Here is a 15551-nt window from a genome sequence, read left to right on the forward strand (position 1 = left end):
CCCCAAGTCAACTAGCAGGGCTTCTTCATTTAACCCAAAATATTAAGCATTAAATCATATACAGTATAAATGCAGCAGCAGAACTATATAAATCTGTCAGCCATCGACTGACCAAATGAGAAAGATAAGAAAATTATTTATTAATAACTGTGACTTTTAGACTTCATATAGGTAAGCAACGAACATTGATTACACAACTGAGTTGAAAATTATTTACAATGTAATGCTTCAAATGTATACCTTGTTCATGGCAGACATTGCTATTGTTGCACCTTTCATTCCAGTAGAAATTGAAGTGTTGGCATATAAGGCCTATTAAAGTAGCAAACTGCGTTTAAAAGGTGGAAAAGAAGCACCAGATACATTTGTTCAAAAGCCACGTGTCAATATAGAGTGACCTGTGTATGAGTTGTCATGCCTCTGATCTGGGCACGACTTCCTTGCAAATTTGTTATTTGCTGTCGCAGACGAACTAGTTGACGTGCTAAAATTTTGGTGGCAGCCTAGTTGACATAAAAATTAGTTGTTGCTAACTGAAAATTAAATGTTTAAGGCCAGCTTTTGAAAAAACACAAAAAGACATCCTATAGGACACATAATAACATGAAACCAGAACAGTCAAGCCTTTTACAAAACGGTGAACTTGACATTGTTTCTAGATTTTTATAATACAACTTGTCCCCGTAACATATTTTTTTCTAGATTTTTATAATACTAGTTCCTTGTAACATGTACAGGGCAATAGTGCATTAATATATGCTAAATGAACTAAAAATAAATTCACCCAAGACTTACCTCATTTCCAGTTTTAGCTGTTTTCTTGATCTCTGCTACTAATTTCTTCTCCTAAAATATGAAAAACAGAAGCAATTTCTCATAAAATTATATAAACACACCAATTAACTTTTTAGATATCAGTGCCATTTATATGAATATCTACTAAATCACAAACAGCATACCTCCATTTGTAAAGATGCAATCTCACGTTCAATGCCTACAGTGTTACAGAATCATTGTGTGAATAAAAACAAAAGAAGGTGGATATGAAGGGACAAAGTAAGTGTATGTATTGAAGCTTATATTCCTCTTCACTCTGAGGGTGCAAATCTATTTTGGGAAAAGGAAAGGGATAATAGCTCTGATCAATTGATTCATTATCTGTTTAGTCCTGGATCAGAGAACAATCTTGTCGTAGAAAGCCTATGTTACTTGAGTTGAAAAGTGACGGGCAGTGATTGATAAAAACAACTTCAAAATGCCACTGCCTACTGCATGAATGTGATTATGTCCATCCCTATGCAATTATCAACTGCCTTAAGTACTTTTTCATATAAGATGAACCTCATTTCACATTACTAAGTTTCTTTCTTGAACAAAATTTCTGGTAAGCAAAAGTTATTAAGTTTGTTGACCATGCCTAAGGAACCCCCAAAACAACTTTTTCCAAATGTTCTAGCAAAATTGATACGTGCCCAAGATGCATAGAATGAAGGAGAATCATGTGGATGCATTCATGGGATTGAGGAAGACGTGGTCAAAACTTGTCAAAGAGACTTGGTCAAGTCTGTTATCCATGGAGGAGATTGTTTATTTGTTAACTATCATTTTGCGGTTGTGTTTAGATCATTTCTAGTTTGTTGATAGTATGATTGATGGTCTTCATTTTCGGAAGATGAGATCGAGTATCTAGGAAGGGTTGTTAGTTTCATGTTTATTTAAATTCTGCCAACTAGTCACTGAGAAGGAGGTAAAAAATTAATCCAGATTATTGTGTTCCATTCTCACCCAAAGAGTATATTATCTATATAGCTATTGCAATCCTCCTTTGACTGGGACCTATTACTGGTATCAGAGTGAGGTATTAATGACCACCAACAAAGAACATATTGAGAGTTTGGAAGCTGGGTTCGGAAGTCTCCACGATGGCATGCACCGAATAGAGCTGGGAATGGCTAACAAACTAAGTCAGCTAGAAATTACACTCAACTGAATGCCTGAAGCTTTGTTTTCTAACAAAGATGGGACCAGCCACAGCAACAATGAGAGAGAAGGAGATTCACGCCCCAACAAGGAAGATACTGAAGTCAATCGACCGATTGTTTCATCCAAAACAGCTAAGCTGGAGGTTCCAAAACACTCAGGTGAAGACATGACAGAATTCTTTGCTCCAGTGGAACTTTCAAAGCACAGTGGAGACACAAAAAGTCTCGTTAGCCTCATTTCACTTGGGAGGTAAAGCAAACCAATGGTGACAACTGTTGCACCGTACATTCAAGGAGGGAAGAAGGAAGGTGACGTGGACAATCTTTGAGGAAGAACTATGGGCTCAATTCAGACCCACTAATGGAGAAGATTTTGATGAAGCTTGCTCACAAATTTCAGCATGTGGTTCCCTGCGAGAATACAACAGGAATTTGAGAAGCTAGGCAACCCTGTACAGGGGTGGACTCAAACCGTAGATAGCTAAAGGCATTCGAATGTTCAAACAACGAACGTTGAAGGAAGCTATTAGCCTTGCTCGGATACGAGATGAGCAATTGGTCCGCAAATAGAGTCACATGGCCGCTTCCAGTCAATGAGACACAGATGACCCTTCCTACTCCAAAACGACCCACACCAGCATCCCTGTGAAGAGGCTCACGTGGGATGAAATGCAAAAATGGAGAGCACAGTATCTTTGTTTCAATTGCAATGACAGGTTTACTGCTGGTCACAAGCGCCAAGAATCACAACTTTTACTGCTTGAGGGGTGCACAAACATGGGCAAAATTATATGTGAAGAGATCATAGAGGACAACCCGTGTGAAGACAAATCAAGTGCAAGTGAGCAACATCCAGGAAGACCTCCAAAAGTAGTATCCAGGTCTGGAACTTGGGGAGAAGTGTCCACTTGAGGGGGAGGAATTGATATGTGCCCAAGATGAATAGGATCATGGGGTGAAGGAGAATCGTGTGCAAGCATGGGATTGAGGAAGCCGTGGTTAAAGCTTGTCAAAGAGACTAGGTCAAGTCTGTTATCCAAGCAGTAGATTGTTTAGTATTTGTTTTCTATTATTTTGCAATTGTGTTTTGTTCGTTTCTAGTTTGTTAATAGTATTATTGTTGTCTTTATTTTCGGAAGATGAGATCGAGAATCTAGGAAAGATTGTTCGTTTCATGTTTATTTAAATTCTGGCAACTAGTATTTGAGGAGGAGAAAATATTTATCCCTGAAAGAGAATATCAATCTAGCTATTGCAATCATCCTTTGACTGGGAACTGTCATATCAAAAAACTTGATATGATTGGCGTGGTTTGCAGGCTGCCTCAGCCCGAGGGTTTACCCAATGCGCAGCCGCTGCGGTTCCCCCCGTTAAAAAAAAAAAAAAAAAAAAAAAAAAAAAAAAAAAAAAAAAAAAAAAAGAGGGTCTTGAACTAAAGTTCTGGTAAGGGAAAAGAGATACTAAGTGACCATATCAATGAAATCCCTAAAAACCTTTTTTCAAATGTTCTTTTGTAATCATCTTAAAAACCCTTTAAACCATTATTATCGTAACCAAGTGCTATCTGAAGAAAATTACACGTGCACAAACACAAGGGTCCGAGCAAATCATTGTATAAATGTAGAAAAAGCTAGAATTACCTCTTGTGGCGACAGCCATTTCCCGTTTGCTGGTCCGCAGTGCATCTGTTAAATCAGATTGTCATTAATCCAATCCGATAAATCTAATACATTTACCCGACCCCGAGGCCCACTCCCCTCAACCGCAGCACACACAGAGAGACAGAAAAAGAAGTTTTTTATGGAGAAAAAAACTTCGCAAAGGTAAGAAGAAAAGTTAATTTACTCTCCTTAAATCCGCCAAAAAGTATGGTGACATTACAAGGAAAAAGAAATTGAAAGTTCCCCAAAATCGAATCAAGTACAGCAAACCATAAAATCTACGATTTTCATAAAACACTCTTCTTGCTCTTCAACTAAAATCAAGTGAAACTGATAAGAGAGACAGAGAGAGAGAGAAGGGCTTACCCTTGGGTGAAGTTTTCTTCTTGAAAATGTTGAGATTCATAATTCTGCAAAACAGGGAACTGGTGAATTTTTGGTAGATTCGGTGAGTGGGTTTATGTATGGTATTGAAGAATTCTTCGTAATTTTGGGAGAGATTTTCGGGCTTCACTCTACAACGGGAAAGAGAGTGGGTGGGTCCGGCTACTACTGTCCTCGAGAATCGTGTTTGAAATCCCACGTATGAAAGGGCAGAGCACATTAGCCGTTGGAAACATTCATTCACTAAAATGCCTACAATATTTGTCTTTAATTACGATGCCACATACTATTGAGAATTTTGGAATAAGCTAATTCTCTCTCACTCTTTTTTATTTATTTTTATTATTATTTTTTTTTAATGATCGTCGGTGTCCGAACCAACTTATACGCACCTCGACTAATCTCACGAAACCCTAAAGTTTACAATCAGGTACTCACCTCAATGATTTTGAGGGGATTTAAATTGGTGATCATTGCGGAGCAAATCCAATACCTGATCATTGAGCTACCCGTTTGAACTAATTTTATTTTACTAGTGGTAATTTAAGTTTAGGAGTGGTAATAGATTGAGTTGAGCCAATTTGATGCATGTTTGATTCTGATTTTTTACCCCAAAAAAATCAATTTCTTTACTATTACTTTCATAAATCAATCGTCATTTTTTACTTCTTCTCTTACATATACGATCCACTTTTCTCTCTAATAGTAAAAAAAATTAATTCCCATAATTATTACCGATCAAACGCTTGATTGTCAGACAATCGTGTCTATAAAGTATAAATTAAGCTTGATTCGGCCTTTCGGCTCATTGATCTTATGGGTTGAGCCCAATTGTCCATAAGTCATTTTAAAAAAAATTACTATAACAATGTAAAAAAAGAGCCAACCCTTGAGCTCGTCCGTGAAAAATAATATTGAGCTCAACTCGATGAATCGCTCGTTTTAGTACGAGCCGGAGCTCTAATTGAGCATAATTTGAACAGGAATGAGTTGATGAGCGATTCAACCCATTTGTCACTGCTGCTAAAACTCAAACGAAAAATTTAATTTATTTTGTGATCTATAATATTACAGTCACAGACTACTAGCTTCATTAAAATCTTCATGTGGATTCATGTCCATTAAAGCGATTGATTCCTTTAAGTGTGTGGTGATCTTTTTATGTTAATATTATTTTCAAAATCTATAATTTTACGAGATGGACCTAATTATCGTTAGTTGATGTCACGATTTAATACGTTATTGAATCTAGAGTCGATGCAACTGTAAGAATGACCAATTATGTAATTTTAGTATCTATACGGGTCATAAAGATGCTATGATGATCACTTTGAAGTGTCACCTGAACTTCCACCACCATATCCGAAATTAGATTGGAGAAAAATGATCAACTCATGAAAACCCAATAACAAGTCCCCCATTGACCAACTCAATTTCTGGCCCCAGAAACTTGTGGGATGAAGAAGAGAAATCTTATTGTAATTCTTGGTAGCTTGAGGCATTGCTTGTAAGATTTTGAGCGTGGCACAAGGTGTTTGATAAATTGCCTGAATGGGTTTTTCAAAAGTTCAGGACTGTTTCTACTTTTTATTTTATTTTATTTATTTATTTATTATTTATTATTTTTTAGTATTCTTACAGTAACTTTAAATTTTCTGCATGCAAATGATTGGATACTGAAGAAGCATTGGGTCTTGACTGTTTGTGAATTACTGGTGCCGTAGAATTGAGGGCTGCAAAAGTGAAAATCAGGCGCTTTCTATCATAGGCCGGTCCCTCAAGGAATCTTAAAGCACAAATCAAGACAAAGCAAATACGGGACGCCGAGAGTGACAAACAGGAAAAAGGCTAGAAAATTAGTCATATGTGGGGGCTTGAAAAGTAACATCTTGTAATTTTTTTAGTGGGAACTTAAGAAATGTAAAGATAAAACAGGCATCATGTCTGAAACTCAATCATACAGTCAGGCCAATGAAGAAGAGAAGAATGAACCATTTTCTTTTATCAATCTTTGTCTGTTTTATAGTTTCCTTTGACTTTGGTCAGACATCTGTTGCTGAAATCGAAGCTCAGCGGCCAATTGGTTATGGCTACACTATCAAATCAGTTGGCAAGGATTCAAGTGGAAGGTCATTGACTGCAGCTCTTCAACTCATCGAAAATTCCTCAGTTTTTGGCCCTGATGTTCAGAATCTCAACCTCATAGCCAGGTAGGGTTAAATTTATTTGCTGGTGATAAATCTTGCTGGATTTGTAGTCCTAATACTTGTTTGATTATGTGGAGTCTAATTCAGTCTACGGGGCTGGTTTTGGGGGTTCAAGTGGACGTATCTGTCACAACTTATTGTTTGTTTTCTTACTATACACAGAAATAAAATTGAAAACACTCATGAAATTCTATCTGTAGTATTAAGTTTCCTTCAGTTGATTTAACTTTTTAATTCTTACGTTTATGTTTATTTTATGCAATTATGCAGCTTTGAAACAGATGATTGCCTAAGAATTAGAATAACAGACTCTACCCATCAACGATGGGAAGTGCCAAATGACATTGTTACGCGTCAAATGCCATCTCATACTTACCAAAAGTCTACGGGGCTGGTTTTGGGGGTTCAAGTGGACGTATCTGTCACAACTTATTGTTTGTTTTCTTACTATACACAGAAATAAAATTGAAAACACTCATGAAATTCTATATGTAGTATTAAGTTTCCTTCAGTTGATTTAACTTTTTAATTCTTACGTTTATGTTTATTTTATGCAATTATGCAGCTTTGAAACAGATGATTGCCTAAGAATTAGAATAACAGACTCTACCCATCAACGATGGGAAGTGCCAAATGACATTGTTACGCGTCAAATGCCATCTCATACTTACCAAGTTTTGACCGATTACCCCTCCTTTCTCTCCAATGTCAACTCAGATCTAGTGTTTGCCCTTCACTATACTACTCCATTTGGCTTCAGTGTCAGCCGTCCCTCTACTGGTGACATCCTTTTCGACACCTCACCAGTATCAGGCCGACCTGACACATTCCTCGTTTTCAAAGATCAGTACATCCAAGTGTCATCTTCACTTCCATTGAACAGGTCCAACATTTATGGTCTTGGTGAGCACGCTAAGAGCTCGTTCAAGTTGAAACATAAACAGACACTGACTCTCTGGAATGCTGACATTGGAAGTTCCAATCCTGATCTCAACTTATATGGATCCCACCCTTTCTACATGGACGTACGGACCCCCATGGGAACCGCTCACGGGGTATTGTTGCTCAATAGTAATGGCATGGACATAGTGTACACTGGTGATATGATCACTTACAAGGTTATTGGTGGTGTTCTGGATTTTTATTTCTTTGCTGGACCATCTGCCAAAATGGTAATGGATCAATACACACAGCTCATTGGCCGTCCTGCTGCTATGCCTTACTGGTCCTTCGGTGAGTGTTGAACTTTTGATTGCTATTTTGGCTGAATAGAAAATCAGAGACAAAATAAAATAACAAGTTTGTACTAATATTTTTCTTTTAATGCGTATAGGGTTTCATCAATGCCGTTGGGGTTATAAAAATGTTAATGATATCCAGGAAGTCGTTGATCAGTATGCGAAAGCTGGAATTCCTCTTGAAGTTATTTGGACTGATATCGACTATATGGATGGTTTCAAGGACTTCACACTCGATCCTGTTAACTTCCCTTTGGACACAATGAAGAGTTTTGTTAACAAACTTCACAAAAATAATCAGAAATATGTTCTCATCCTGGATCCTGGTAACTCTTTGTAACTCTTGTTTTTTTAAAATTTTAATTATCAACATTTTGTTAATTATACATGTCAACCACAGGTATCTGTGTGAACGAGACATATGAAACATACATTAGAGGAACGCAGGCAGACGTTTTCATAAAACGGGATAATATTCCTTATATGGGGGTTGTTTGGCCCGGAAAAGTCTACTACCCAGATTTTCTAAATCCTGCTGGGGGAGTTTTTTGGTGTACTGAAATCAGTAATTTTTACAATCTTCTCCCATTTGATGGCCTCTGGCTTGACATGAATGAGATATCAAATTTCATATCTTCATCTCCTAGTGCACTCTCTACGCTTGATGATCCTCCGTATAAAATTAACAACTCGGGAGCTCAAAACCCCATTAATTCTAGAACTGTTCCTGCTTCTTCCCTGCATTTTGGTAACATTACAGAGTATGATGCTCATAACCTTTATGGACTTTTGGAATCCAAAGCCACGAATCAGGCCTTAGTCACAGCGACTGGTAAAAGGCCGTTCATTCTTGCTCGATCAACGTTTATTGGCTCTGGGAAATACACGGCCCATTGGACTGGAGATAATGCAGCTACATGGGAGGATTTGGCATACTCAATTCCTAGCATCTTAAATTTTGGACTGTTTGGTATTCCTATGGTTGGAGCAGATATTTGTGGTTTCTCTCGAAACACTACTGAAGAGCTCTGTCAGCGTTGGATTCAGGTACGGTCCTGAAACTCAATTATAATTCGAAGTTTAATTCTTGAGAGAGAGAGAGAGAAAATGTCTCAAACAATTTCATAGTAATCTCCTTATATTAATGCAGCTAGGAGCCTTTTATCCCTTCTCAAGAGACCACTCTGCAAATGATACTTCCCGTCAAGAGCTCTATCTTTGGGACTATGTTGCCAAGGCAGCCAAGAAAGCGCTTGGTCTTCGTTACCAATTACTCCCGTACTTTTACATGCTAATGTACGAGGCGCACATGAGAGGAACACCCATAGCACGACCCATTTTCTTCTCATTCCCTGAAGACATAAATACTTATGAAATCGACTCCCAGTTTCTTCTCGGGAAAGGGGTAATGGTCTCACCTGTATTGAAGCAAGGAGTAGTCTCAGTTGACGCTTATTTTCCAGCGGGAAATTGGTTTGACCTCTTCAACTATTCGAATTCCTTGAGTTTGAATCAAGGAAAACATATAACACTGGATTCACCATCCGATCATATAAATGTACATATACGGGAAGGGAACATAATAGCGATGCAAGGAGAAGCCTTAACAACACAAGCAGCTAGGAAAACACCATTCAAGCTATTGGTGGTTCTCAGCAGCAATGAGAACAGCACGGGAGAGGTGTTCTTGGATGATGGAGAGGAAGTCGAAATGGGAAGAGAAGGAGGGCGATGGACATTAATACATTACAATGCCAGAATCTCTGGAAGTACGGTAACAGTTGAATCAAATGTAAGTAACAAAGAATATGCTTTGAGCCAGAAATGGATTGTAGAAAAGGTAACATTTTTAGGTTGAAAAATTTCACGAAGTTGATGAGTCATGAACTCATGATCAACACAGGAGCAAAGTGGATGATCAAGAAAATTGAGGTAAGAACTAGTTTAAAAGTCAGTGGACGGTTTGCTATAGTGCAGATATCAGGAATGTCAATACTTATGGGAAATGAGTTCAAATTAAAGCTCAATCTAATTGTGTAAAAAAAGTGTTGGAAGAAAACGGGCCGCTGATGTGGGCCAACCCAACTCGAATTGCATGAAAACAAGTGGAGGGAGGAGTTAAGTTTTTGAATTTGAAAATTAACCTCCCCACCACCAATAACTCCAATGCAACTCTCATTACTTCATGATTATGAAAAGTGCCATGTGTTTTCTACAACGTGATTTATACTGCAAGTTTACGGTGTCTAATTTTGTAATATAGTAATAGAGTTAGAATGTTGAAACCACATGGATTGCAATTTAATTTCTATTAAGTACTATAATTATGTAGCTTCCGTCTTATCTAGATGAATGAATGTTTATAATTCAATAATATTATCTAATCTAAAAGATATTTTATTGATGACTTCAAGAAATGCAATTTATACGAATAAATCAATGTAGGAAAGGCCTAGGGAATGATTTCACATAACTATCAATTATAATTCAATTATGTCTAATTATTCCAGTCAATTTTTTAATGTTCAAAAGCAAGAATCCTAATGTATCTCTCCCCTCCCTCAGGTGCCGGCTTGAAATTGATTCTAGATTTTAATCTTAATATCTCTATTTCGAATTAAAATCAAGAATTTATCAAGTACATAATTCTTTTATGGAGTAAGTTTCATAGATCCTATACTTTTGCTTGAAACCCTTAAAATCTATATTTTGTTAATCTTATAATCACACCTAAATTCTCATCTCTCAAGTGTTGGAATTGACTAGCATTTATTTATTTAATTAGTGACCAATTAATTGAAAACATTAATTTCATGACACAATTAAAAATATGTGAAAAATAAATAGAAATAACTATGACAAAATCAAATCACAATCTCAAGTTTGGCTACATCAAACCTTAGATAAATTGTTTAGTTTATGAAGGAATTCACAAAATCTACCCAATTTATATAAGAAAACATAGGGAAGAAGGAAAAGATAAACTCCTTTGGAGCTTTAATTCAATTCTCCTTGAATTTCTCCACACCTCCTTGCTTGATTTCTTCAATCTTTTGATGTTTTGCCACCTTTGAATTGTGTATCTTGCCCCCTTTGAATTATATCTTTTTATCCCTTCAATTCTCTGAAATGTAGGTTGAATTATATCCGAAAATTAGGTTTTTGATCTTGTATTTATAGTTTTTTGGAGCCTTGGAAAGAGTTGGAGACGAATGAGGCCCGAAAAATAGTTTAAAGACTTGAAAACTCTAGTTGCTGCACGGGGGTGCCTCGACGCTTCTTTTGCTGCTGAATTTTAGTAGTGTGGGCATTGCGGCGCCCAAGATTGGTGGCGCTGCGGAGCCCAGTTTGAGTAAAAAGGCAGTTTGTGCTACTTTTAGTATTTTCATCATAATGATTTCTCTCGATATCCTATTGATGTAATTCAAGATGCATTGAAAAGCTAACTCAAATGTCTACAACTTTTCTTCAGATATCATTTTCCAATTTGAATATTTTTTATGTCAAAAATGGGTCTTAATGTGATACTAAAAATTTAGAGCATAACTTTTTCGATTAGAAATTGATGTGTAATCATGCTTTAGCTATATTTGATCCCTTTGACATCTTTCTTCATCCAATTGACCCGTAACACTCTCAAATCTTCATCATGAGGTTCGAAACAACTTTTGAGTATTTGCACTTTAGTCCCCGAACTTTGGATCTTTTACAATTTTAGCCATTTCTCCAAATTTGCCATCTTTTACTTATTTCCTTCAATTTCATCATCTTATATCACAACATCAAAAGACACATTAAAATGCTCTAAAAACTCGTAGAAGTTAGTTAAATATCAAGCTTAAATTGTGTCTAAAATATGAGTAAAATACACTCATCAAAAAGCAAACATAAAAAAAATCGGGTCTAGAGATGAGAAGGAAAATACATGAGTGGAAAGACTTGATTATTGGAAGTATAACATCTCAAATTGGATTCTTGTATTGTGAACATCAAGCTCCTTCCTTGCTGATCGAGTTTTTGACTAAGAATCGAGTACAAAACGGTGTAGAAAGCAAGCAATCAAAAAGCAAGAAATTCACTCTTTTTGGGATTTTCAAGTAAGTTTTAAAGCTTGGAATTAGATTAAAAGCATTGGTATCAAAGCCTTAGCAGGTTATTTTCTTGCTTAATTACGTGTTAAAAGTGTTTTATTATGACGAAATGTATGAATTCTAGATTTCTCTCTAAACTTGAAGACCATCAATGGCAACTTTTGATATAATCCATATAAATTAATGAAATTTATACCATATGTTCATGATACTATGTAAAATATCTGAAAATTTCACTTTGTTTGGGTTTGTATTTTGGGAGAAAAATTGAACCCTAGTTGAGAAAATCGAAACTTATCACATGATAACTTCTTACACGTTAAGTTTCACGCTACGCATTTTACATGGTTGGATAGTTCTTCTTGATACCTTTCCAACGGTATGAAGAATGTAAATATTGGTCTTGAATTGAAAAAGTTATGACTTTTTTTCAAATCATTTTAATTTTAATTTTTTTAAACAAATTAACAATTTCTAAATCCAAAATTTTGGCCCAATAATTTGTTTCATTTCTATTTTTTTTAATTTTTGGCCCAATTACCCATTTTATTGTTTCATTTCTTAGTCCAACAAGATCCAACCCACTAAATAATTCTAAACACCTATACTAAAGTGCATAACATTGTCTCGACTCTCGCACTCATTTTTGTAGTCTCGCTGACATTTCAAAACCTATACAATTGTCGACCGACGCTGTGACTGCAACGATAATTTGAACAAGGTAGTCTACTAGTCTCTGACATTCCAAAATTATTGCAATTATTTAGATAGCTGAAGTTTTAGTATTAATATCTATTCTTTGGTATTTGTAAATTATAAGCATTGATTAATTAATCTTGTTGGACAACTTGTTATTTACATGTTATTATATTTTACTATGTTAATTTGTAAAACTACGATTGAATGTGTCATTAATTATATGTATATAGTGTTGTTATAAATGTTAAAAAAATTAATTATAGTATAGAACCGAACCCGAACGGTTCCATAATTATATTTAGACCTGACGGCTCCATTTACTAGATACCCGAAAATTTTGGTTCGATTCGATTTTTCTTTAGAGCCAAACCGACCCGCGCCCACCTCTATTGCCACCTTTAATTGAGTGCAATCTTACCTTCAATTGAGTCCTTGAACTTACTAATACCTTTAGTACAATCCTCCAACTTAGTAATATGTTTTATTTTCTTCAATTTACTAATACCCTCAATTAAGTCCACAATTTTTTGACACTTTCAATTGAGTCTTCAAACTTATTCTTACTTTCAATGCAGTCCCCAAATTTAGTTATTCCTTTAGTTCATTCTTCCTTCTTACTTTCTATCAAGTCTTCCATCTTACTATGACCTTTAATTAAGTCCGATCATACTCATATGTTCCACTTAGTACTCCAACTCATTGAGACCTTTAATTAGGGCTGGACATGGTCTGGTTCGGTTCGATTTTAACGAGAACCGAACCGACCCAAAACTTTCGGGTATTTAGTAAGTGGAACCGTCGGGTCCAAATTTAATTACGGAACCGTTCGGGTTCGGTTCCGTTCGATCCGGTTCGATTCCATTCGGTTCTGTATTATAATTAATTTTTTAATATATACAAAGTTACGTTAATTTAATTAATGATATATTCAATATTAGCTCTTACAAAATAACGTAGTTCAATATTATGTGTTTCACGTCTCTCTTTGCCGAATTCTACATAAATTTGATTATTAAANTTAATTTTAATTTTTTTAAACAAATTAACAATTTCTAAATCCAAAATTTTGGCCCAATAATTTGTTTCATTTCTATTTTTTTTTAATTTTTGGCCCAATTACCCATTTTATTGTTTCATTTCTTAGTCCAACAAGATCCAACCCACTAAATAATTCTAAACATCAATACTAAAGTGCATAACATTGTCTCGACTCTCGCACTCATTTTTGTAGTCTCGCTGACATTTCAAAACCTATACAATTGTCGACCGACGCTGTGACTGCAACGATAATTTGAACAAAGTAGTCTACTAGTCTCTGACATTCCAAAATTATTGCAATTATTTAGATAGCTGAAGTTTTAGTATTAATATCTATTCTTTGGTATTTGTAAATTATAAGCATTGGTTAATTAATCTTGTTGGACAACTTGTTATTTACATGTTATTATATTTTACTATGTTAATTTGTAAAACTACGATTGAATGTGTCATTAATTATATGTATATAGTGTTGTTATAAATGTTAAAAAATTTAATTATAGTATAGAATCGAACCCGAACGGTTCCATAATTATATTTAGACCTGACGGCTCCATTTACTAGATACCCGAAAATTTTGGTTCGATTCGATTTTTCTTTAGAGCCAAATCGACCCGCGCCCACCTCTATTGCCACCTTTAATTGAGTGCAATCTTACCTTCAATTGAGTCCTTGAACTTACTAATACCTTTAGTACAATCCTCCAACTTAGTAATATGTTTTATTTTCTTCAATTTACTAATACCCTCAATTAAGTCCACAATTTTTTGACACTTTCAATTGAGTCTTCAAACTTATTCTTACTTTCAATGCAGTCCCCAAATTTAGTTATTCCTTTAGTTCATTCTTCCTTCTTACTTTCTATCAAGTCTTCCATCTTACTATGACCTTTAATTAAGTCCGATCATACTCATATGTTCCACTTAGTACTCCAACTCATTGAGACCTTTAATTAGGGCTGGACATGGTCTGGTTCGGTTCGATTTTAACGAGAACCGAACCGACCCAAAACTTTTGGGTATTTAGTAAGTGGAACCGTCGGGTCCAAATTTAATTACGGAACCGTTCGGGTTCGGTTCCGTTCGGTCTGGTTCGATTCCATTCGGTTCTGTATTATAATTAATTTTTTAATATATACAAAGTTACGTTAATTTAATTAATGATATATTCAATTTTAGCTCTTACAAAATAACGTAGTTCAATATTATGTGTTTCACGTCTCTCTTTGCCGAATTCTACATAAATTTGATTATTAAAATCATAGAAAGAGAAAGATAGCGAGTTCAAAATAATTAAGAGAGATGTTGTAGAGCTTTAATTTGATTTTCTCCGGTAGAGTAAAATAACATATTTGGATCAAATTGAGGTCAATTTGATTAAGTTGATTTTAAACTGAAAATTAGAAATAGGAAAATCATATTTTGTGGTTTGAACTAAATTCACTAGTTAACAAATTTATTTAGAAAAAATAAAATAATTTTACTTATTTAAAATAAATTAATTAAAAAAATTACGGAGTTTCGGTTCTTATTCGATTTTTCGGGTCTTAGCCTATAACCGAGAGCCGAACCATACCCGTCGGTTCTTGATTCAAATACCCGTTCGGGTATTTAGTTTGAGAAGAACCGTCGGGTTCGATTCTGTTCGGTTCGGTCGGTTTGGTTCGGGAGTTTTGTCCAGCCCTACCTTTAATTGAGTCCTCTAATATTGTCATGTCATCAATTCAGCCCTCCAACTTACTGAAACATTTAATTGAGTCCTCTAACTTACTTTTGCCTTAAGTTAAGTCTCCGTTTTCTTGACAGTTTCAATCGAATCCTCCAGCTTACCGACGCCTTCAATTGAGGAGTTTAGCTTACTTGTACCTTCGATTAAGGAACATACAATTTCATTCATTATCTATATAAAAAAAAAATATTAAAGTTTATTCTAAATTATAAGTTGTTCAGTTAATAAATTTCAAATATTCTTAAAATTTTAATCAATTGAAATTCTTTTACAACCTTAATATAATCCCAACTTCTCTTATAAGAGCCACTTTCGAAGTTACTATTCATTCTTGTAACTCTCCTTTTCACATTTGGTTGAGTTAACTGTTCCTAAACTGGTTTTGACTTTTGAATACAAAATATTTTTTCATATTCCCTCCTTATTTTATTAGTAGTAATATATTTTTAAATAATATTTTGTCACACTGTAATTTTTTTTTTAATTTTAATTGGTCTGCAGAAATGACATCGTTTTCTATTTT

At 35.2% G+C, this 15551-nt stretch overlaps 1 protein-coding gene and 1 pseudogene across 1 annotated transcript in view; one reads left to right on the plus strand and one right to left on the minus strand.

Annotated features, from left to right (window-relative positions):
• LOC111392454 (vacuolar protein sorting-associated protein 2 homolog 2-like) overlaps positions 1 to 4239 on the minus strand; it is a 4648-nt gene extending 409 nt beyond the window's left edge. The window contains exons 1-7 of the mRNA XM_023017804.1: positions 4010 to 4239; positions 3623 to 3667; positions 960 to 994; positions 796 to 846; positions 399 to 503; positions 241 to 312; positions 63 to 93 (exon numbers count right to left, since the gene is read on the minus strand). Coding sequence (XP_022873572.1) covers positions 63 to 93; positions 241 to 312; positions 399 to 503; positions 796 to 846; positions 960 to 994; positions 3623 to 3667; positions 4010 to 4049 — 379 coding nt within the window. The 5' untranslated portion in view covers positions 4050 to 4239. The remainder of the gene's footprint in view (positions 1 to 62; positions 94 to 240; positions 313 to 398; positions 504 to 795; positions 847 to 959; positions 995 to 3622; positions 3668 to 4009) is intronic.
• Positions 4240 to 5145: 906 nt separating this feature from the next.
• Positions 5146 to 9803, plus strand: LOC111392432 (annotated as a pseudogene).
• Positions 9804 to 15551: the final 5748 nt, after the last annotated feature.

The sequence above is a fragment of the Olea europaea genome, unplaced genomic scaffold, assembly GCF_002742605.1.
Source record: "Olea europaea var. sylvestris unplaced genomic scaffold, O_europaea_v1 scaffold93, whole genome shotgun sequence".
NCBI lineage: Eukaryota > Viridiplantae > Streptophyta > Magnoliopsida > Lamiales > Oleaceae > Olea > Olea europaea.